General features: G+C 40.5%; 1 protein-coding gene across 7 annotated transcripts in view; it reads right to left on the reverse strand.

Moving 5' to 3' along the window:
• Positions 1–233: 233 nt before the first annotated feature.
• Positions 234–23965, reverse strand: part of LPXN (leupaxin) — a 33046-nt gene continuing 9314 nt past the window's right edge. For 3 of the 7 annotated variants that reach the window (XM_036426309.2, XM_045577905.1, XM_036426308.2), the window contains exons 3-8: positions 15318–15417; positions 11387–11554; positions 9231–9404; positions 9033–9114; positions 1599–1747; positions 234–1281 (exon numbers count right to left, since the gene is read on the reverse strand). In XM_036426309.2, the coding sequence (XP_036282202.1) occupies positions 1012–1281; positions 1599–1747; positions 9033–9114; positions 9231–9404; positions 11387–11554; positions 15318–15417 (943 nt within the window). In that variant the 3' untranslated portion in view covers positions 234–1011. Of the gene's footprint in view, positions 1282–1598; positions 1748–9032; positions 9115–9230; positions 9405–11386; positions 11555–15317; positions 15418–20820; positions 20868–23965 lie in introns of all 7 variants that reach the window. The other 4 variants (XM_036426305.2, XM_036426306.2, XM_036426310.2 and 1 more) reach the window with 2 other exon arrangements.

Raw genomic sequence — 23965 nt, forward strand, 5'->3', positions numbered from 1 at the left:
TTTCTCCTTTAGTAAACAAAGTGATGATAACAATTTTATGAAGCTTTGCCATCTTTTAAAATGATTCATTTATCTAAGTACAAATAAAATAAAATAAAATGAATGTTATTGGTTCAAATTAATAAAAAAAAGTTAGTGACTAGGAGTAGTACATTAAATTAATTAATGTACTTTTAATTTAAAAATGCTTATTTTATGGATGTAAACAAGAGGTATGATATAAATGTAATTAATTGCACAAAGTGCTTAGTTTATTAATATGAGAAGCAGAAGGATCAACTACCAAACTATATTGTATTGAGTCATTAAAACACAAGCTACTTGCCCTGGCCAGTATGACTTGGTTGGTTGGAGTGTTGTCCCATACATCAAAAAGGTTGCAGGTTCAATTCCTGGTCAGGGTGTATATGGGAGGCAACTGATTGATGTTTCTCTCTCACCTCAATGTCTCTCTCTCTCCCTCTCTCTAAAAGCAATGAAAACATATTTAAAACACACACACACACACACACACACACACACACACACCACTTTATTTGTCAATTATGTCAGCACTCAAAATTGTCCAGTTAAAATCTAATTCCTCTTGAAAAAGATAAATATACTGAAGGGAAATGCAAGGAACTTAAGACTGCTACCATGATTGTGAGGAACTGAGTCACAGGGAAATATGGCAAGCTTGAAAAGGAGAGATGTGAGCAGGGCCATCATAGGGGTGAAAAATGGAGAAATCTGAGATAACCAGTTACAAAATGAATGTGTGTGTGTGGAAAATATATCTGCAGAGTCACTAGCTAGCAGGCTCCAATTCTAAATCCAAGTACCCAATTAAAAAAAAAATAAGACTAGAAATCTGAAACTTAAGGCTACAAGTCTAACATCTAGACATTCCCTTCATAGGCTTTACTTTATAAGCCTATTGAACAGAAGGTCAGTAACAGCAAATGTACTCTTTCCTCTCTTGGTTTCAATGTTAAAGGGTATCTGGGGGGGCTGTGGGTTCAGCTGAGATTATACTTGGAAGAGCTTATTGAAGCAGGGTGGACAATAGGTCTTGCCATTCTGTTCCTTAAAGATTCCCTTTGACAACTGCGTCAGGCAGAAAGCACAGACGAAGTGCTCAGGATGGAACTTGTAGCCCATGGCACTGATGCAGCGGCCGGCGATGGGCTGCCCACACCCATGGCAGAGGGTTCCTCGGCGCTGATGGTAATGGAGCTCGCAGAATGGACGTCCATCCAGTTCAAAGAAGGAGCCAGTGGAGAAACTGGTGAAGCAGTCCTGGGGGTGGATAGAAGAGAAAGGAAAGGAAGGCGGATGTCAAGAATAAAACATCAGCAAAGTAAAACTTTCAGCCTAGAAATTCCTGCCAAATGAAGGCTAGAATATGGTCCACTTGCAAAACGGAAAGCAAATGCCACAACAAATGCTGTGTTACATGTCTCCTTTAGAAAGTCCACATCAAGCCCTCATCCCAAGCCCTGACCCCTCTTAGCAGCTCCGCCTCTCAGAGAGGAGAACCCCTGACTTTCCTTAAATCCAAAATAATAATAATAATAATAATAATAATAATAATAATAATAACTGAGTGCACAGACCCCACAAACAAAGCACTCTGGGTGCCAGACAGTGTCCATGGCTGAAAGGTAGTTTTCCAACACTGGGCGGTTGCAGCCCCCACACTTGGGTGAGAACATGGCTAAGAAATCCTTCCGGCAATATGGCTTCTTGTCCTTCTCGTGAAAACCTAGAGAGAGAGAAATCAAGGATTCATTGGTGCAGTTTGAGACCAGAAGCCAAGTTGGAGGTTGAAAAGAGGCCAATGATTTTAAACTCTCCCAAACTCAGTGTATTTGTGTTCAAAATAATGGAGCTAACAACAAATATCTACCTCAAAGGGCCATTCTGAGAAATACAGTGATAATGCAGGTAACATATTTCAGTATTGTACCTGAGTCATAATGAGCATTAACAGTGGTAAGGGCTATTGCTTCTTGATGCCTTAGTATTAACTATTCCCTTCGCCTGGACAGTTCTGCCCCAGATCTCAATATGGCTAGCCTCACCTTGTCATTTATAAATCAGCTTAAAAAAAATCATCTTATCGAAGAGGCATTTCTTCAGCCTGTATCTTGGTCTTTTTCATTGCCTTTATTTACTGTTATCTAAAATCATCTTTGTGGTCTATCTTTCCTAGTGGAACATTAGCTCTGAGAGAAACTAGATCTTGTCACACTGTATCTCCAGTATCTAAAATGGCACCTGGAAAAAATCTGTCTCATATTTAAAAATATAGAACTATGAAATAATAATTTCCAAATAGATGTAAGATCTAAATGTAATAATTCAAACCATACAAATACTTGAATTTAAAAATTGGTGTATTCTTCTTTAATCTGGGAATGAAATAAGAACTGTCATAAAATATCTCAAATTTTAAAAGCAAGTTAAATATTAATAAATTAAGCTACATAAAAATATATATTAATGACATGTGCATAATCAAAAAGCACTATAAGCAAAGCTAAAAGGGAGGAAAAACAAAGGAAATGATTTGTTAGTTATATCTCAGAGAAATATAATGAATATAAAGGTTCCTAAATAATTATATGATTTAGCATGGCTGGTGTGGCTCCACTGTTGAGCATTGAGCCAAGAATTAAGAGGCCGCTGGTTCCATTCCAGGTCAGGGTACATTCCCAAGTTGTAGGCTCAATCCCCTGTCAGGGGGCATTCAGGAGTCAACTGATCAATGATGTTTCTCTTATTGATGTTCCTACCTCTCTATCCCTTTCTATTCCTCTCTAAAATATATGTTTAAAAATAATATGGTTTCAATTATTGTTTTATAAAATGTCTTCCTAAAAATTGAATCAAGTGGAAACAAATTGGTGATATGACCAAGGAAAGGCAATAATTCATTCTAGTGTCCTTAAAACACCGTATTTTGACTGTACAGTCCTACTGGATGAATTCTAAAGACAAAAAGAACTACAAAAAAATCTCAGTACCTCTCTGTGGGACCTGATAGTGTTGGTTGAGCACAAATATCATAAGCCAATATCTCTGCAAATCTGAAAGCTCCACCTGTGCCTACTAAAATAGTGTGAAAGTAAAGCATACTCAGTGGATTGGAAAGTAGCCCACCAAGAGCATTATTTCTAGAAATCTATTTTGATAGTAGCAGCCGAATTAAAAAAGAGAAAAAAGGCAATGGGACCCAAATCAGGTGGTTGTAATCTTCCCATAATCTCCAGTCACTGTTAGATATGTCTTGCCTTGTTCAATGATGCTGTCTTGGAAAAAGCAGATAGCCTAACAGACTTCTGAGGCCTATGGATCTAATAATCCAAACTATAATTGTTTTCTTTCCTCTGAGACAGAGATGAGATTGCTGACTTTTTTTCACTTTATCAAAGAATTTCTAGAGTCTGATCAAGTGCAACTGACTGTGGACAATTCTAGTATTTAAGAAAAACAAACAAAGATGCACAGCCACCTTTCTTGCTTTTGTGTGCCCCAATATTTCTTACACATTCTTGTGCATCCATCACCTGGTGAGATTACTGGCTGGGCCCCACCCCAGAGTGTCTGATTCAGTAGGTCTGGGATGGGGCCTGAGAATTTTTATTTCAGACAAGTCCTCAGGCAATGCAAATGACCTAAAAGTGAGCTTGTTTGTAAGTCAGTGTAACTTGAGAAAACTATAAGACAAGACATGCCAACTGATCTAGGAATGACCCCCATCTAGGCATTTGTAGGGTAGCCGGTCATAAGAATGAGACAACAGAGAAGTGACAGCCTCTGTTTGAACTCAGGTGAGTCTCAGGAGAGGAATCGAAAGCAATAAGCCAAACTTGCTGTGATACCCCTGCATATGTTATGCAATAAGTTGAGAAAGTTTCAGCACCTACTTGCCTAGAGGCTCTCTCTGGGGCCAATTACCTCTGGAGGAGAGACAAGAAACACTAACAATTAAAAGTGCCACACTCTGTGAGGCTCTTATCCGCCAGGGAAATTAGGGAGCACCTGCATGGCCTGGATAATGAACAATTAAAAAGAAGGTAGGCGATGAGGACCTATTCCCTATGGGAGGATGTTAAGGCCTGGTATACTTAGAAGCTTGAGGCTTAAAGAGCAATTCCCTGAACTGAAACAAAAAATGCAGATGAATTTAATTTCCCAGGAGGCCCAAGGAGTTAGCTGTCATTATAGAAGCTCTGTGTGTGACTTGAGTAAAGCAGGATACTACCTAATTGATGGACTAACCCTATAGTAGGAGACCCATTTACAGAAATCAAAGAATAAAAACAAAAATGCTATTCAAGAGGAGCTTCTGATTAGTAGATGGCCTTTTTATTCAATTTTCTAAATAAATATTTCTTAGGTGTGGCTTCATATTTATGTGAATTTATAAATAACCCAAGCTGCCTGTCAGTTTAGAAGAGGCTCAAGTCAAAAGCAATGATGCTTTCTATTCGTCCTATGGATAGGATATTTTCCTGTTGTATCTAACTTACATTTCTTCTTGAAATTCATCTGTATCCTTTTGTTTTGCTCTTAGGCAATGTCCACATCGTAATTATCTCTGGGTCATATTCTATTTACTATTCTATTCAACTAGCTCTTAGAATTCTATGGCTATTGCAATATAAATTCTATGGCTACTGTGCAATATAAATTTGCCATGACACATTTCAATATGCTTTAGATTAAACCCCAATGAAAAATATGCTTAACTAAAGTGCAATCTAGTAATGAAAGGCCTAATGATTTGTGAAAAGCATTGAACAAGCTTCAGTGAACATGCAAATTACTATAAAGCACTTAGCTAGTGGATTATATCAGTGCTATTCAATCCAGGTCTATCTTCAAATAAAGTGCATTATGTTGGTGCCAAAAAAGTACAAAGTTCCAACAGTAGAAGAGGAATTGAGACTTTGTCAAAGAGCACTTAGGATGCTGTAGAAAAGCAAACAAACATGAAACTTGCAAAAACAATACTTTAATTTAAATTCCAATTTTATGACTTTAAGAAAATCACTTTTTGCTGAAATTGAAACCAGTTTGGCTCAGTGGATAGAATGTCGGCCTGCGGACTGAAAGGTCCCAGGTTCGATTCCGGTCAAGGGCATATACCTTGGTTGTGGGCACATCCCCAGTAGGAGGTGTGCAAGAGGCAGCTGATCAATGTTTCTCTCTCATTGATGTTCTAACTCTCTATCCCTCTCCCTTCCTCTCTGTAAAAAAAATCAATAAAACATATTTTCAAAGAAAATAACTTTTCCTTTCTGAGGTTCAGTGTTTTCATCTATAACTAGATAAAGTGGGAATAAAATTAGTCTTACACAGTTGTGGATGGGATTAACTGAATGGTAATTATGAATATACATAATAACAGGCCTGACATTAGTAGAGTCCACATTGGTGAGGGTAAGACTCATGGGATTATCTTCACTTCCATTTGAAACATCACTGACATAATAGTTAAATAATAATCTAAAATAGAAAGACCCATAGGAAAAGGAGAAAAGGAAAAGAGATGCCACAAATGAGATATCAATAAAATTTTTGAAATTTTGAAGTAGGTATAAGTATGACAACTAGCTTGGCAAAGACAAGAACACTGAAATCTACCCGTGTTTCTCTGAAAATAAGACATCCTCCGAAAATAAGACCTAGCGCATGGAAAGATAAGACATCCCCTGAAAATAAGCGCAACTTTGGGAGAAAAAATTAATATAAGACACTGTTTTATTTTCAGGGAAACAGGGTATGTCTCCAGAGAGAGGAGGTCCCAATAAAACTTAAGTTATCTGGAGCTCCAGATTATCAGCTCAGGAACTGAATGCATAAGATAGTCTCAAGACTAAAAACAGGATTGGTTACAATTCTGAGGAGCTGTTAGAAGATCAGATTCCCCACCCTACCATAAGATGCAGTAATTAATTCTGGAGATATCAAACTGGAGATTCTGGGCACCATGAGGAAAGAAGTAAATCTTTCTACTGGGGGAAAAAAAAAGGGGGGGGGGAAAGGGGGGATTACATACAAGCTGGCATTCTGAATGGTGAAACCTCATTTTCTAATCCTTTTAAAAAATTTTCGTAATGTTGGCAGAGAGAACATCTCTTGAATTGATTCAAGATTAAAGGCCGAGCCCTAATCAGTTTGGCTCAGTGGATAGAGTGTCAGCCCACAGATTGAAGATTCTTGGGTTCATTTCCAGTCAAGGGCATGTACATTAGTTGCAGGTTCCCCAGTCCTGTTTGGAGTGCATGCAGGAGGCAACCAATGGATGTGTCTCTCTCACATTGATGTTTCTCTCTATCTCTCCCTTCCACTCCCTCTAAAAATCAATGGAAAAATATCCTCAGATGAGGATTAAGCTGTGGTACATTTGCAACATGGAATACTATGCAACAGTAAAGAAGAGGGATGATGATTATTATTATTATTATTATTGATTTCAGAGAGGAAGGGAGAAGGGAAGAGAAATATCAATGATGAGAGAGAACCACCGATTGGCCATCCCCTGCACACCCCCCATTGGGGATCGAGGTGGCAACCTGGACATGTGCCCCCAATGGGAATCGAACCCAGGACCCTCAGTCTGCAGGCTGACATTCTATCTACTGAGCCAAACTGGCCAGGGCAGAAGAGGGATCTTTTATGCCTTGAGACAGAATGGGGGACCAGTCAAGCATATGCCAAGCAAAATAAGCCAGTCAGAGAAAGACAAGCATCACATTATCTCACTCATATGTGGAATCTAGAGAACAAAATAAACTTATGAACAAAATAGATCCAGAGACATAGAAGCATGGTACAGACTGTGGCATCTCAGAGAGAAGGCAGGGAGAAGGTGGGTAGGTGGGAAGAGATCAACCAAAGAACTTGTATGCATAAATGCATAACCAATGACACAGATAATAAGGTAGTGAAGGCCTAGGGCAGGGGGTGAAGGTGGGCTAGAAAAGGTCAATGGGGGAAAAAGAGGATATATGTAATACTTTTAACAATTTTTAAAAAAGATTTTTAAAAATCATAAAAAGACAAAACAAAAATACTTCTCAACTGTGGAAACTGGAAGACAGTGAAGCAAACAAAGTCTTTAGAATTATGAGGGAAAATAGTTTCCACCTAGAATTGTCTGCCCAGGCAACTGAAGATAGACAACAGATCAAAAATATTTTTAGATATTCAAGGTCTCAAAATTTTTACCTGTTCTCAAGAGTTACTACAGGATGTGTTTTATCAAAATAAAGACAGTAACATGTATTAAAAGACTTGAGGTCCAGGAAACAGAGGATCCAAAGAGTAAAACAGTAAAAGGAATTCCCAAGATAATGGCCCAGAACAGTGGTTGGCAAACTGCAGCTCATGAGCCATAGGCGGCTCTTTGGCCTCCTAAGATTTTAGCAAAAACCAGCTTAGGAGTACCCTAATTAAGTTAATAACAATGTACCTACCTATATAGTTTAAGTTTTAAAAAATTGGCTCTCAAAAGAAATTTCAATCGTTGTACTGCTGATATTTGGCTGTTGACTAATGAGTTTGCTGACCACTGACCCAGAATAACTGCTTCTGAATAGGCCTCAGGCTGGAGCAGGAATATGGGTGTCTCTGGGACAGATGTCTATGAGAAAGAACAAATGGAACTGACCTATCACCACATGTGGTTGACTGCTTTGAGAAAGACTTCATAGTTCTGTCAGAAAATTAGTAATAAGTATAATGAAAATTAAGCTAATGAAAAAAGGATCCAAATGTTGACTTCAGGAAAAAAAAAAAAAAAATATATATATATATATATATATATATATATATATATATATATATATATGTAATTTTATATATGCACTCCATGTGCCAGACACTGTTTTAAGCCTTAATAAAGACTCTTAAAATCCTCATAATGATCCTACAAGGTAGGCATAATTATTAGGGCCATTTTACTGATAAGGAAAGTGAGATACAAAGAGGTTAAGTGACTGGAACAACATCATCCTATATTATAAAACCCTAATATGCAAATCGACCCAACAGTGGAACAACTGGTCACTATGATGCACACTGACCACCAGGGGGCAGATGCTCAACACAGGAGCTGCCCCTTGGTGTCAGTGCTCTCCCTGTGGGAGAGCACCATTCAGAGAGAAGCTGGGCTCATGGCTGGCAAGCTCAGTGGCGGTGGCGGGAGCCTCTCCCACCTTTGCTGTAGGCTGGTGGTAAGGAGTGAGAGGTCCTGGACTGCAAGAGGGATATCTGCCTGCCAGCTTAGGCCAAATAGCTGGCTGGCAGACATCCCTTGAGGGGTCCCGGACTGCAAGAGGGCACAGGTCAGGCTGAGGGACTCCCCCTCCTCGATGTACGAATTTCATGCATTGGGCCTCTAGTATAGTAAATAAATGTCACAGTCCAGATTTAAACCATGTAGTCTGATTCCAAAAGCCAGGTTCTACTGTAATCACAGTTTGCTACCCAGGCTCAACTGTCAGCAATATTTACATGATTATCTACCTATACACACTGAATACTGACCTGACCTGCAATTATGACCTAATTATAAACTGAGAAAATGTGGAAGGGGAAATAGGTTGGTGGTGAAAGTATGGTATCCCTAAATATGGTGGGATAGTAATAACATTTCTAAATCCTCATCTTCTCTAATAGAAAGTGAATACATAATGATTAAAATTAGGCAGAAAACAAATTTGTAGTAATGTATCACTTAAAAAACCTAAGTAAATAACAAAAAGAAAAGCTAAAAAAAATTAAGAGAGAAGTAGGATTGGGGTGGAGAAAGGAGGAGCAGGGGACTGTTCATTTTTAATATCACCCTTGAAGTAATGTTTGAGTTTTTAAACTATGCAATCATGTTTCTTTGGTTAAAATAATTCAATTTTAACAAAATCTATAAGTGTTGGGAAAAGGTAGGGAAGGATGGCATGTGGCACTGAAATAGGCACTTGGGTGGTAGAGGCAGAATCCCGGACAACCAGGACAGATCAAAGTACCCCAGGCCATACCTTCTGCACCAAACACCTCTCCACAGTGAGAGCAGAAGAAGTGCTCTGGGTGCCAGGTTTGGTTCATTGCCGTCAGCACTCTCTGGAAAAGGAACACACGGAGAGATATCAGAATGCCTCCGAATTGTAAACCACGACCCTGGTTCTATAGGAATGATGAAAAACTACAGGAAAGCAGAGGGAGGGGGGTTTACTCACATCCAGGATGGGAGCAGCACAGTAAGCGCAGCGTGGCGAAAACAGGTGGTGGTAGTCCTTGGGGCAGTAGGCCAAGCCACTGCGCTCAAAGAAGGGACTGGAGCCAATCTCTTCTTTGCAGTGACTACAGATGAAGTGCTCTGGATGCCATGCTTGCCCAAGAGCATGGATTACCTGGAAAAGGAAAACAAAGCCTGGTGTGAGAGCCAGGAGGGTGTTCTAGGGCCTGCAGGTTGCACATTGTGGTGGGCACTCTTCACACAGTTTTCTTAGTAAATGACACCCCTGGAGTTAGACAACACTAAGGCCTGGACCTGGGTCCCACCTTTGTCGTCTGTTGCCCATGCTTTATGGAGAGGAAAAAAGTGCCCACTTTCTTGACTGCTCACCCTGATAAAAGCCTATAAATATTTATTACCACTATACTGCCCCAGATGGTATAAGAAACAAAATAGAGCACAGTAGTGATAGAAGCATATAACTACTGCCTTGGCAGGGATCCTAGAAGAGGGAAAGGCCAAAAGACAGTTTTTGTTCCTCTGGTTTGAACATCTCATCTCACGCTCCATGCAGAGTTGGGTCTGAAAACCCTGTGATGAGAGCAGGAGTTAGTGGCGAAGATTTGGAGTTGAATGCAGCTAAAAATTAAATGCAATCGATTTAAACTAGGCATGTTTGCACTGAGGGAACAGTGAGAAAGTTCCTCTCAAGTAAAGGCAGCACAGAGGTTAAAAGCTTAAACTCAGGTTAAAAGCTTGACCATCCTGGGTTCAGATCTTAGCTTTACCTCTTACTAGACCTCAGTTTCATAACCTTTACAAAGGGAATAATACTAGAGTCTCCCTCAAGGACTAATGTGACCATTAAATGAAGAAATACTTGTAAAAGCACTAGCTCACTGCCCAGAGCACTATAAGTGATCAGTAATTATTAAATACTAGAGGCCTGGTGTATGGATTCGTGCACCAGTGGGGTCCCTTGGTCTGGCCTGCACACTCTCACAGTCCAGAACCCCTTGGGGGTTTTTACTGCCAGTTTTGACCCAGCCCCCAGGCCCAGGCTTAAAGGCCCCAACAGTGCACAAATCCATGTACCGAGCCTCTAGTATGCATATAAGATTTTTGGTTAACCTCTTCCCACCCTTCCCCCTGCCCCTTTCCCTCTGAGATTCATCAGTCTGTTACATGTTTCCATGCCTGTGTGTTGAGTGTCTGCCCCCTGGTGGTGAGGGCACATCATAGCTAACAGTCGAATGGTCAAATGGTCACTTAGGTTTTTATATATATAGACTAGAGGCCCTGGTGCATGGGGGCGAGGGTCCCTTCAGCCAAGCCTGAACCATCTCCAATCCAGGACCTGTTGGATGTCTGACTGCTGGTTTTAAACCGGAAGACATTCCTGTTACAATCCTGGACCACTGGCTCCTAACTGTTCACTTGCCTGCCTGTTTAATCACCTCTAACTGCCTCCCCTGCCAGCCTGATAACCCCTAACTGCCTCTGCCTACCAGCCTGATCACCCCTCACTGCCCCCCTCCCATGGCCTGGTTACCCCTAACTGCCCCCCTGCTGGCTGGCCTCATCAACCCTAACTTCCTTTGCCTGCTGGCCTGATCGCACACACACACACACACACACACACACACACACACACACACACCCGCCTGCCAGCCTGGTTGCCTCACACAGCCTGCTGTTCGGTAGTTTGGTTGCCTCTCACTGCCCCCCTCATGGCCTCATCAACCCTAACTGCCTCTGCCTGCTGGCTAATCACCCGCAACTGCCTCCTACCCTCCTGCTGGCCTAGTTGCTCCCATCTGACCCCCCCACCCCACCCCGCTGACCTGGTCGCCCCCCACAGCCTATTGTTCGGTATTTCGGTCACCTCTTACTGCCACCCCTGCTGGCCTTGTTGCCCCATGCAGTCTGCTGCTCGGTCATTTGGTCGTCCCTCACTAACCCCACTGCCGACCTGGTTGCCCCATGCAGCCTGTCATTCGGTTGCGATGATTGCTTAGGCTTTTATATAGATAGATTATTAAAACATCTTAGAATATAATGAGAAATAACAATCTTTGATGGGACAGACACACACACACACACACACACACACACAGACATAGATGGTTGTAGGACCAAAATCTTGGCCCGACTCACCTTTCCAGCAATCAATTTCTGGCAGGAAGCACAATGGCCCTTGGGCACTGTGGCAATCCCAAGGTCCTGCAATTCCTGCTCCAATCCCCCCAGCATTGAGTCCAGGGAGGCCTTGTGATCCTGCTTGTCTGGTAAATACTTCTCGCTGGCATCTGCTTTCACTGCCACCTGGTACCAAAGAGAGAACCATGAACAGAGTCAGCCTCGAGGAATTCATCCTCAGTGGCATCTTCTTCATAATCCTATAAACTCACCTCTACTGATGGACCCTTTAGTCTTTCCTGAAGCTTCCTCCAAGATATAAAAGAATTCAACATTATAACACCAATAAAAATGCTTTCATCTCTTTTTCATTCTAAATTCCTCATGCTGAATGAAATCTGATTAATCTTCCTTCTGGAAATTGAGTGGGTGAAGATAATGCTGGCTATTGTGATAATCACAATTCAGCAGTCTTCTTTTTATTCATTTATTCTGCAGTGTTTATTGAGCACCTAGTTTTCCCCAAACCCTGTTCTAGGCTGGCTCTTGGTAGAGACTATGTACAAGAGCAACCAAATGTCTCTCTTCATAAAGTTTACATTCCCTGGGTGACAGACAATAAAAAATTAAAATGAATATATGATGGCCCTAGCTGGTTTGGCTCAGTGGATAGTGTCGGCCTGTGGACTGGGTCAGTTCCAGTTGGGGGCACATGCCCAGGTTGCAGGCTCAATCCGCAGTAGGGGGCATGCAGGAGGCAGCCTATCAATGATTCTCTCTCATCACCCTTCTTCTTGAAAATCATAGATGTTTCTATCTCTCTCTCATTCTCCCTTCCTCTCTGAAAATCAATAAAAATATGTTAAATAATAATAATAAATGAATATATGATGCAGTGCCAGAAAGAAATATGATATATATTAGTGGTCCAGTGCACAAAATTCATGTACAGAAGAGGGGTTCCCTCAGCCCAGCCTGCACCCTCTTTTATTGGGGACCCCTTGGGGGATATCTGACTGCTGGTTTAAGCCCAATCCCTGTAGAATCAGGGCTAAACCAGCAGTTGGACATCTCTCTCACAATCTGGGACTGCTGGCTCCTAACCGCTCATCTGCCTGCCTACCTGATAGCCCCTAACTGCCTCTGCCTGCCTGCCTGCCTGCCTGATTTGCCCCTAACCCCTCTGCCTGCCTACCTGTTCACCTGCCTGCCTGCCTGCCTGCCTACCTGATTGCCCCTAACATCCCTCCCCTGCTGACCTGATCTCACCCCCAACTACCTCTGCCTGCCTGATTAACCCCAATGACCCTCCTCTGCTGGCCTGATCTTGCCCCCAACTGCCCTCTCCTTAAGGTCTGATCTCACCCCCACCTGCCCTCTTCTGCCAGCCTTATCTTGCCCCCAATTGCCCTCCTCTGCTGGCCAATTTGGTTTTGAATGGTCAGTTTCTATGCCAGCCAGTGTCAAAAGCTCCACCTCCTAGGGAGCCATTGACTCCTCACAGTTCACCCAGATTTGGTTCTGATTGCTCTGTTTCTACACCAGTCAGCATCTCTGGGCCTATCAACAGGGCCTGATCAGAAAGGCAAAGCTGATCAGCAGCCCTGGTGGAGGCCTGGAGATGAATGGAGGTGCAGCTGCTGGCCAGGCCCAAGAGAAAGAGAGAAGCAAATGCTGATCAACAGCTGCCACACAGGCTACAGATCAAACCCTACTTCTCTCTTCAGGCCTCTCTCCGGGCCTGATTCACAGCCCCCTCAGCAGTCAGTGCTGGGCCACTGCACCTGCAGCCTAGCAGTCAGCGCTGGTTGCCACGGCAATCCAGCGCTGACTGCAGGACTGATTTCTGGTTGGTCAAGCCTCCAGTCATTGTGGATGTGATGGACCCAGTGATTTTATATATTAGGATTATACATCAAGATAAAAGTGACTGAGGGTAGGATGGTGAGGAAGAATTGATTGAGATGATGGTGATTAGAGAAGGACCTCTAAGGATGTGATATTTCAGTGGATATTTAAGTGATGTACTTAGGGAATCAGAAATATTGATTTCTGTGGGGAAAGCATTACAGAGGAAGGGGAGAACCAGAGGAAGGAAGTTGCTTGGTACATGAGAAGAATGGTAAAAAAAAAAAAAAAAAGTTAGTGGGGCTAGAGTAGAGAGAGTGAAGTTGTGTGTGGCAGGAGAAGATGATAGAGAAGGAGGCAAAGATCACAATGATCACATTTTTACCCTCATGATAAAAGATATGATTTTATTGCAAAGATAATGGAGTTATTGGAGGATGGAAAGAATCTGATTTATAAGATTCCTATGGTAGCTGAGTGAGGAATTAAGTGTAGAGAGGAATTAGAGGCACTAGTTATGTGGGAGACTATAATAACAGCTCAAACAAGAAATAATGACTTGGACATTCTGGTTGGGGACAAGGGTGGTGAGAAATTGTCAGATAAGACTTGCTGATGAATTGTAGTTATTGAAGAAAAATTCCAAAATAGTTACAAAACATTAAAATAGTTATTTTAAAAAAGAAACTTTTATCATCTAACAGATAACCTTCCTCCTCTATTATATGACATTAGTTAATGTTGAAAAGATCAGTGTTCAAAAGGTTAATGTCTAAAAGGCCTGCAAGGGTGACCAATATTAAGTACAAAAATAAGTAAAAACACAATAATATATCTATATTTACAATGACATTTACATCATATCCTAGAAATACTTCTGAATCAGTATGTAAGAAACAAAAAATATTGATCATCTCCAGGCAGCAGAACTGGATAATTTGGGACAGAGCTGATAAGGAAACTGTTCATTACAAACTTATATGCTTTTGAATTTTGTGCAATGTGAAGGTATGGCCTATTAAAAAAATAACAGATATTTAAAAATGTAAATAAATAAAGAAACATGCTAAATCAATTAGAAAACATCACACAAACATAAAGTCTACTTTTTTTGTATTTCCAAATATACAGTTCAATGAGGAATAAACTCAGCTTTCTTGTAGATATTAAAGAAAAACTTGTTTCTGATGTTTATTCATCTTTTTCTCTAATAAGTATGTATTATTCATTGTCAGGAACTATGCTGAGTCTTGGGAGTCCAACAGTGAGCCACAAAGATAAGGTTCTTATTCTCACCAATCACACACATTTTTATATATTGTTTTGAAATTATTTCATAGTCACTTCATGTGTGTGTAATAAATCCTCCAATGAATTTAGAATGGTTGTAGTCTCTACTTTAAGAATTCTAGGTGATATTTCCTTTGATAAATTCTTAAGCCCATGCAGTTGATTTCCATTCTCTGCCAGGCCACATGAGCTCACCACTCATGCTCTGGAGGCTAGAACAAGGAGACAGATTTTATCTCAATGGAGGGCTTAGGACTCCTCGTAATACCTATTTTGAAAACCACAATTGATCTCTCTTGTGTGTCCTAGCTTGTCCACAGCTCTCCTCTATCCTGCCCAGGAAGGTCCCCTTAACAGTCCTGCCACACTTCAACCAGCATTAGAGACCAGTGCCCACAGGGCTCACTCCAACTCAAAGGATGTCTTCTTTCATCTCTGTATGTCCAAACTCTTTTCATTCTTCAGAGTCTATCCCATACCCATGCCCACCTCTGATGAACTCTCCTTGACTTCTATATATTCCTAACGTTTGCTCCACATATTTTGATAAACCATCTGTCTTTTATTCTATAAATATTAAAGAGGCTTATGCCTCATTTTGCCAAGAACAGCCTAAGCTCCTTGAGATCAGTGCCTGGATCATAGTATCTTTTATGTCCAGATAATACATAGCACAAGGTTGAGTTCATATATTAAATTAAATTTAGTCTGGGAAAAGAAATGACAACTTAAAACTGTCCCTCAAGGGGGAATGCAGATCTGTGTTCCAAAGAGATAAACCCGAAGGCTTTATCATCGGTTCTGTGCTCACCTTGGCCTGCATTTCACACAGGTGGGCCATGAGCTCATCCAACTGAGCAGCTGCTGAGGTTTTGGAATGTGGCAGTGATTCCTTTGGCTCTTGAATGTCACTATAGGGAGAAAACAAACAAACAAATAATCATACTAATACATCAAAACTCAAATAAACGTAAGCCACACATAAAGTACTAGAAAATGTTATTTTAGCTATTAAATGCTTAGATGTCAGTAAAACTAGAGACCGGGAGTATTTTAAAATACATATAGGTGCCAAACTAAAAATGTGCCCCCTTGTTCCCGCTCTGCTCATCTCAAAAAGTGATTATTGTTTTCAAGTGCATGAAGAAAAGCACTGAATGTATAACTGGCAGGCCATTCGCCCACAACAGCAATGTGCAAAGCAGGCTCTGAAAAGTGCTTTAAGATCTTGGCCCAAATGTTTGTTTTTATTTTAATAGCATTCTTTTACAACTTTAAAGTATTATATCTTCTCTCAGTTACTGTCAGGTGAGAGACAACAAATAAATGAGAAACTAGAATAGGCATTCACCCATAAATTGAGGTCTGTGGGCCAAATTCAGCCATGCCCATTCATACTGTCTATAGCTGTTTTCCTACAGAGTTGGGCAGCTGTGGCAGAGAGTATGGTCCACAAACCTAAAATATTTACTACTTTCCCTTTTCAGAAAAGTTTGCAGACTCCTGATAGTTTAGATAATGTGCATAATATTGATTTGATTATAAATTGTTAATAAATAAAAAATTGAACCAAAGACACAGAACACCGTCTATTAAAATACTTGTACAATTCAGCCAGCCACATGGCTTAGTGGTTGAGCCTTGACTTAAGGACCAGGAGGTCATGGTTCAATTCCTGGTCAGGCCATATGGCAGGTTTGCGGGCTGGATCCCTACCTAGTAGGAGGGCGTGCATGAAGCAGCTTATCAATGAAAGTCTCTCATCATTGATATTTTACTCTCTTTTTCTCTCTCCCTTCCTCTCTAAAATCAATAAAAATATCTTTTAAAAAATACTTGCATAATTGTATGAAAGAGAGAAAGAAAAAGAGAGAGGGAGAGAGAGGAAAAAGAAGAAGGAGGAGGAGAAGAAAAGAAAGAGAAAAAAAAGAGATAAGATAAAGGAAATGTGTTTAAAAATAACATGGCTAGCCCTAACCAATTTGGCTCGGTGGATAGAGTGTTGGCCTGCAGACTGAAAAATCCCAGGTTAGATTCCGGTCAAGAGTATGTACCTTGGTAGCAGACACATCCCCAGATGTTTCTCTCATCTATGTTCCTAACTCTCTATCCTTCTCCCTTCCTCTCTGTAAAAAAAATCAATAAAATATATTTTAAAAAAATAAAAATAACATGTCTAGGTAGTGTTTATAATAGTCATACAAGGATGGTTGCACATTACTAAATGGATTAATGTAATCCTATATAATAAAAGGGTAATATGCAAATCAACTGAACTGCCGAACAGCTGAGCGACATCCATACAAACGAACCCCACCCATGCACGAATTCCTGCACTTGGCTCTAGTTTGTTTATAAGAATCCAGACATATCAAGGGAGAGGCTTCATTGTGTAGGACATTTTCCCCCCATCCTTTCCTCTGCAATATTTTTATGAATTGTTCCTCCCTCTTCTTACCAAAATTATTTCTGTGCACATAAAAGATACAATTTCTAAATTTTTGGTCACAAAGCTACTGATATATCACTATATTAGAAATAGCATTGCAGTGCTATATTCATAACTGGAATTGACTATGCTTTCTAGGTCCAATGCAATGTTTACTTCATTTAAGCAAACCAGAGGAAATGGTGAACACAGAATGCAAGAATCTAGATTCTGAATCTCATGCTCTGTCTGTACATGCCAGCCCTGTTTCCTCTGAATGTACCAGCCTCAGAGATTTGTATCACTCTATTACATATTTACTAGGTCACCTGGATTTTGTCTCATTCTCCCATAAAGATCTACACAGCATGTATTATTCAGTAATGGAAAGTATGTCCATCAAGGTCCAATCAGGAAAATACAGATATTGGGAGTCAGAAGAAGGAATTAATCCAGAAATTTGATTACATGGATGATGGGAGAGCTACAAAAGCAAACAGAAGACATTGAGGGAACTCAGAGATTAGTCACGGCAAGAAGTAATTAGGCTGAAGCGACAAAGCAAATAAGCAAAGTGATCAGAGCTCAGGGACCCGGGTCAATAGACATATGCTGGAAGCATAGCAGACCTGTTTTGCTCCATCTGAAGCCATAAAGAATGGAGATTGTGGACAGATATTGGGGGAGAAATGCTTTAAATTTTCGTGCCTTTCACCCTCCAGTCTCTCCACAGTGCCTCCTGTTGGTTGAAGCCTGGAACCTGCAAAACCCAGCCCTCTGGGGTCAGCTTCTCTGGAATACCAGCAAAGCCAAGAGAAGAGAGAAGGATGGGCCTGATGAGAAATCTACTCATATTAGTGACGGGACATTGATAAGTTAGTATGATGTGCCACCAATTGATTGCAGTGCTAGACAGACAGGAAATGGTTGTTTGGACTGGTTTTTATGTTATACTAGAGGCATGGGGGGAGGGGGGGAATGATGTCCCTCAGCCCAGCCTGTGCCCTCTCGCAATGTGGAACCCCCTGGGGGATGTCCAACAACCAGCAGTCGGATATCCCTCTTGCAATCTGGGACACTGCATGTGCCGTACAGGTGAAAGGTATCTTGCTGTTGTATAGGCAGCTACATTTTTTGCCCTGATTATAAAAAGTAGTACATAACATGATCCTTCTGAAGCAGTAGTACCATTTCCCCTATCTTATGGGTGGAAAAACTGAAGCAGAGAGAAGTTAAGTAATTGGCTTTGTCACACAGTTATAAGTGTTAGAATCAGGGCTGACCACAAAATATGTAAGCCAGAGTCCATGCATTGTCATCACTGCATCATCCTGTTTTTTCAGTGTTAGAGTAGCCTTGCCAGGTTTTAATTTTTAAACCTAAGAGACTCTTCCCAATATATAGGGTAGGGTCTCTAAGCCTGGCCAGTAATCAGAGCTGATTTGTGGGGCGACTGGTGGGTGGGGCAATTCTCCCCTCTCCCCACTCTTGCTGGCACCCTCCTAGGCTGGCAGACTGGTTCCACCTGCCAGCAGGCCCCATCTCCCATTGCTGGTCTGCCCCCTGGTGGTCAGTGTGCGTCACAGTTACCAGTCATTAGCCATTCAGTTTATTACATAGGACTAGAGGCCTGGTGCATGAAATTTGTACACTCAGAGGAGGGGGGTCCCTCAGCCTGGCTTGCACCCTCTCACATTCTAGGAGCCATCAGTCAGTCATTCTTAGCACTGCTGCGGAGGCTGGAGAGGCTCCCACCACCACTGCTGCCCTAGTCAGCCATGAGCCCAGCTTCTGGCTGAGCGGTACTCCCCCTGTAGGAGCACATTGACCACCACGAGACAGCTCCTGCATTGAGCATCTGCCCCCTGGTGGTCAGTGCATGTCATAACGACTAGTCATTCTGCTGTTTGGTAGATTTACATATTAACATTTTATTATATAGGATAATGTCTTATTATGGGCAAGGCTTCTAATTCAATTTTTTTTTTTTTTAGGTAGTTAAAGAGAGGGGCAGAATTTTCACTTGAGCCTGTAGCTAAAATTGCCTTAGCTCAAAAAAATATGCATACCACTGAGACACATCTTATCTCTTTAGTGAAAGGAATCTTTTGTTATGTTACAATGACTAACTTTATCTCATGAGTTGTATTTTGGCTTCAAGCCTGTATCCAGTATTCATGCAGCAACTTCAGCTCTTCTGTTCAATATTTACCTGGCATATCTTTTATTTTCTCTAAATCATTCTAGATTTTTATGTATTAGATAGGAATAGCTCATGGACTCAGACAATAGTCTGGCGAAGGCCTGGAAGGGGCGGATGCAGGGTGGAGGAGATCAATGGAAAAAAACACACAAACTAAAACAAAGGGACATCTGTAATACTTTAACAATAAAGATACATTTCAAATAAAGGAAAATATCTTAGTTGGAAAGTTTTATGTGAAATAATATAAGTAATTGTTCTACACTGTGCTTTATATTCTCAACTCCTCTCAAAGAGATATTAATTGACCCTATGTTCAATGACTGCAGGACTGACATCTGCCATCCCAACCCAGCACTGACTCCCACGGAGTCAGTCCGGGCCTGATCGCAGCCCCTGTGGCAGTCAGTGCTGGGTTGCTGAGGCACCCACAGCGACCCAGCACTGACTTCCGGTGTTCAGTGGAGCCTTTGGTTGTTTTGGATGTTATGGACTCTGGCTATATATATATATATATATATATATATATATATATATATTATACAATATGTTCATTAATGTTTGTATCTAAGTCTTGGTTTCCTGGATTTAAAACTCCAAAATTTACTGTGAAACTATTATGTACCAATATATTTGATATTGTTGTTTTGCTTTGTTTGCTTTTTTACAAGGGGGTTTGCCCACTGGAACTGCAACACACTGGCAATTGTATTAATAAATTGGCCTCCCTCCTATCACAATAGAAAGTGTCCTCAAGTGGGAAGCTATAAAAAGACTTTTTGATAGAATAGGTCCTTTCCTTATTTTAACATCATGTACTATTGGCTGCAATTCTGAAACCAAATAAGGTGTGGCACAGTATTCTTTACCAAGCATGAGCCTTTACTACCTACATTTTAAGGCTTTTATTTTGTTTTCCAGACATTGTCTGACTTTTTAAATTTCAAGCTATAACTGAAGAAAAATGGTGGGTTTTGTTTTTGTTTTTGTTTTCATAGACTGCCAATTCTGCTTTGGACAGTAGAAAATATTTAGTAAATGAATCTGTTCAAATCTGTAACTTTTTGTAAAAAGGCAATCTCTCCACCCACTAAATAAATTTTGAGCAAATATGAAAAGAGGTCTATATTCATTTGTCTGCTATGGAGAGCCAATTTCTTAGTTCAACTCTGAAACTAGCTCTGACTTTCAAAAAAAATCCTCACCCAAAGATATTTTCCCATTGATTTTTAGAGAGAATGGAAGAGAGGGAAAGAGACAGAGAGAAACATTGATGTTAGAGACACATTGATTGGATTGGTTGCCTCCTGCACACGCTAGGGATCAAATTTGCAACCTAGGTCGTGATTAGAATTGAACTCAGGGCCCTTCAGTCCACAAGCCAATGCTCTATCTACTGAGCCAAACCAGGCCTAGCTCTGATTTTATTAATGTCTTGCTGAAATTTTATTTGTTGATTTTTCTTCTGTGATCTGGAATAGCTGGGCCAAAGCATCTGTGATGATTAGAACTATTTGCATTTTTTCAGGTGGTGAAGGAAACAGCAGAAACCATTCCACTTTTGCTCAAAAACTATGGAAAGAAAAGGAGAGTAGTAGGAGTTCCAAGCAAAGCATTGTCAAAACACAGATTGATAACAATTATCTAATAACTTTGCTCAATAATTTAATATTTAAAAAATACCTGTAGGCATGGGGCTCCTTGATATTAGTAGTATACACGAGCTGCACCTAAGACAGAGTTATAGAATGGATTTCTGTTAGTGAAATGTTGGTGCTTATCTATAGCCAGAATTTAGCTTCTAAAGGAGACTGATGATTAGTATGTCTCTGAGATATACTTTTAGAAGGCAGAGGAATACCAGCCATCCCACAGAGAAAGGCCAGATTCTAAGTAGAATAGCTGCCATGTAAATAAATAGTGCCCTTCTCCCTCGCCTAAAAGCACTTAAGTAGAGAAGTTCTCAGACAAAAATAATAAGACAACAAAATAAACAAAGCCCCTTTGTAGACCATAACATGAGTAAAATTAGCATACCAAAAGAAACAACGTGTGACTCTAAAAGGTAGTTGGCTAACAGCCCATTTATTTGTTGAACAAATATTTATTGAGAGCCTGTCATATGTCAGGGCTGGAGATGTAGCCATCAAAAAACAAAGCAACAAAAAATAAATAAACAGCCGAAACTGGTTTTGTTCAGTGGATAGAGCATCAGCCTGCGGACTGAAAGGTCCTGGGTTTGATTCCAGAAAAGGGCATGTACCTTGGTTGTGGGCACATCCCCAGTAGGGGGTGTGCAAGAGGCAGCTGATAGATGATTCTCTCTCATCGATGTTTCTAACTCTCTATCCCTCTCTCTTCCTCTCAGTAAAAATCAATAAAAAATCTTTTAAAAATAAATAAACAAATAAGTAAATAAACAAAAATTGTCTACCCTTGATTTAATTGTGAGAAACAAATTAATATCTAAAAATAAATTAATGTAATATATAATATGTAATATCAATTGGGAGTGGGAGATAGGAAATACAGAATAAATGACAATTATAAATATATTCATCACCATAAAAAAGAATTAAATCTTACTGTTTACAACAACACAGATGGACCTAGAGAATAATTTGCTAAGTGAAATAAGTCAGACAGAGGAAGACAAATACCATATGATTTTACTCAAATGTGGAATTTAAAAAACAAAATAAACAGCCGAAACCGGTTTGGCTCAGTGGATAGAGCGTCAGTCTGCGGACTGAAGGGTCCCGGGTTCGATTCCGGTCGGGGGCATGTACCTTGGTTGCAGGCACATCCCCAGTGGGGGGTGTGCAGGAGGCAGCTGATCGATGATTCTCTCTCATCGATGTTTCTAACTCTCTATCCCTCTCTCTTTCTCTCTGTAAAAAAAACAATAAAAATATATTAAAAAATAAATCTTAAAAAAAATAAAAATAAATAAACAAACAAAACAAAAACAGACCCACAGATATATAGAACAAACTGATGTTTGCCAGATGGGAGGAGTGCTAAGGGGATGTATAAAAAAGGTGAAGAGCTTAAGAAATACAATTGGACTAAATACCATAAATATCCTAGAAGAAAACATAGGCGATAAAATCTCTAACATTTCGCTTACTAATATTTTTTTCTGATCTATCTCCCCAGGCAAGGGAAACAAAAGAAAAATTAAATTGGATGACATCAAATTAAAAAATGTTTGTACAGCAAAGGAAATCATCAACAAAATGATAAAAACACCATTGAATGGAAGAATGTATTAGCCAATGGTACATCTAATAAAGGTGTTAATATTCAAAATTGATAAACAACATATATAACTCAACAAAAAAACAAACAATCCAATTTAAAAATGGGCAATGGACTGAATAGATATCTCTCCAACAAGGACACATAGATGGCCAATAGATATATGAAAAGATGCTCAATGGCACTAATTATCAGAAAAATGCAAATTAAAACCACAATGAGGTATCACCTCACATCTGTCAGAATGACTATCATCAATAAATCAACAAACAAGAAGTTTTGATGAGGACATAGAGAAAAAAGGAAACCCTCTGGGAATGCAGATTAGTTTAGCCAGTGTAGAAAACAGAATAAAAGTTCCTCAAAAAATTCAAAATGAAACTGCCTTATGACCCAATGATTTCACATTGAGTATATTTCTTAAGAAATCCAAACCACTAATTCAAAAGAATATATGTACTCCTATGTTTATTGCAGCATTATTTGTACCTAAAGGCCCAGTGCACAGAATTTGTGCATGGGGAAGTATGTCCCTTAGCCCAGCCTGCACTCTCTCCAATCTGAGACCCATCCCTTGGGGGATGTCTGGTGGGATAGGGCCTAAACGGGCAGTCAGACATCCCTCTGACAATCCAGGACTGCTGGCTCCCAACCACTTGCCTGCTTGCCTGCATGATTGCCCCTAACCACTTCTTCCTGTTAGCCTGATCACCTCCTAACCACTCCTCTGCCAGCCCAATTTCCCCTAACTGCCCTCCCCTGCTGGCCTGATTGCCCCCAACTGCCCTACCCTGCAGGCCTGGTCCCTCCCAACTGCCCTTCCCTGCAGACCTGATAACCCCCAATTGACCTCTCTTGAAGACCAAGTCCTTCCCAAGTGCCCTCCCCTGCTGGCCATCTTGTGTCCACATGGGGGCGGCCATCTTGTGTGTTGCATTGATTGTCAATTTGCATATTATCTCTTTATCATATAGGATAGCCCATCAATAGCTGAGTGGATAAAAATGTGGTGTTACATTGCCGAAGCCGGTTTGGCTCAGTGGTAGAGTGTCGGTCTGCGGACTGAAGGGTCCTAGGTTTGATTCCGGTCAAGGGCATGTACATTGGTTGCGGGCACATCCCCAGTAGGGGGTGTGCAAGAGGCAGCTGGTCAATGTTTCTCTCTCATCGACATTTCTAGCTCTCTATCTCTCTCCCTTCCTCTCTGTGAAAAATCAATAAAATATATTTTTTAAAAATGTGGTGTTACATATACACAATGGAATATTACTTGGCCAGCATGAATGGACTTAAAGGGTATTATGCTAAGTGAAATAAATTAGTTAGAGAAAGACAAATACCATATGATTTCACTTATATGTGGAATTGAAAGAACAAAAGAGGTGAACAAGTAATATAGAAACAGACTGATAAATACAGAGAACAGACTGATGGTTGCCAAAAGCAAGGGGTGTTGGGGGACTGGGTGAAAAAGGTGAAAAGATTGAGAAGTACAGATTGCTAGTTAGAAAATAGCCATGTGGATGTAAAGTCCAGCATAGAAAATATAGTCAATAATATTGTAATA

The sequence above is a fragment of the Pipistrellus kuhlii genome, unplaced genomic scaffold (genome assembly GCF_014108245.1).
Source record: "Pipistrellus kuhlii isolate mPipKuh1 unplaced genomic scaffold, mPipKuh1.p scaffold_m20_p_9, whole genome shotgun sequence".
Classification (NCBI taxonomy): Eukaryota; Metazoa; Chordata; class Mammalia; order Chiroptera; family Vespertilionidae; genus Pipistrellus; species Pipistrellus kuhlii.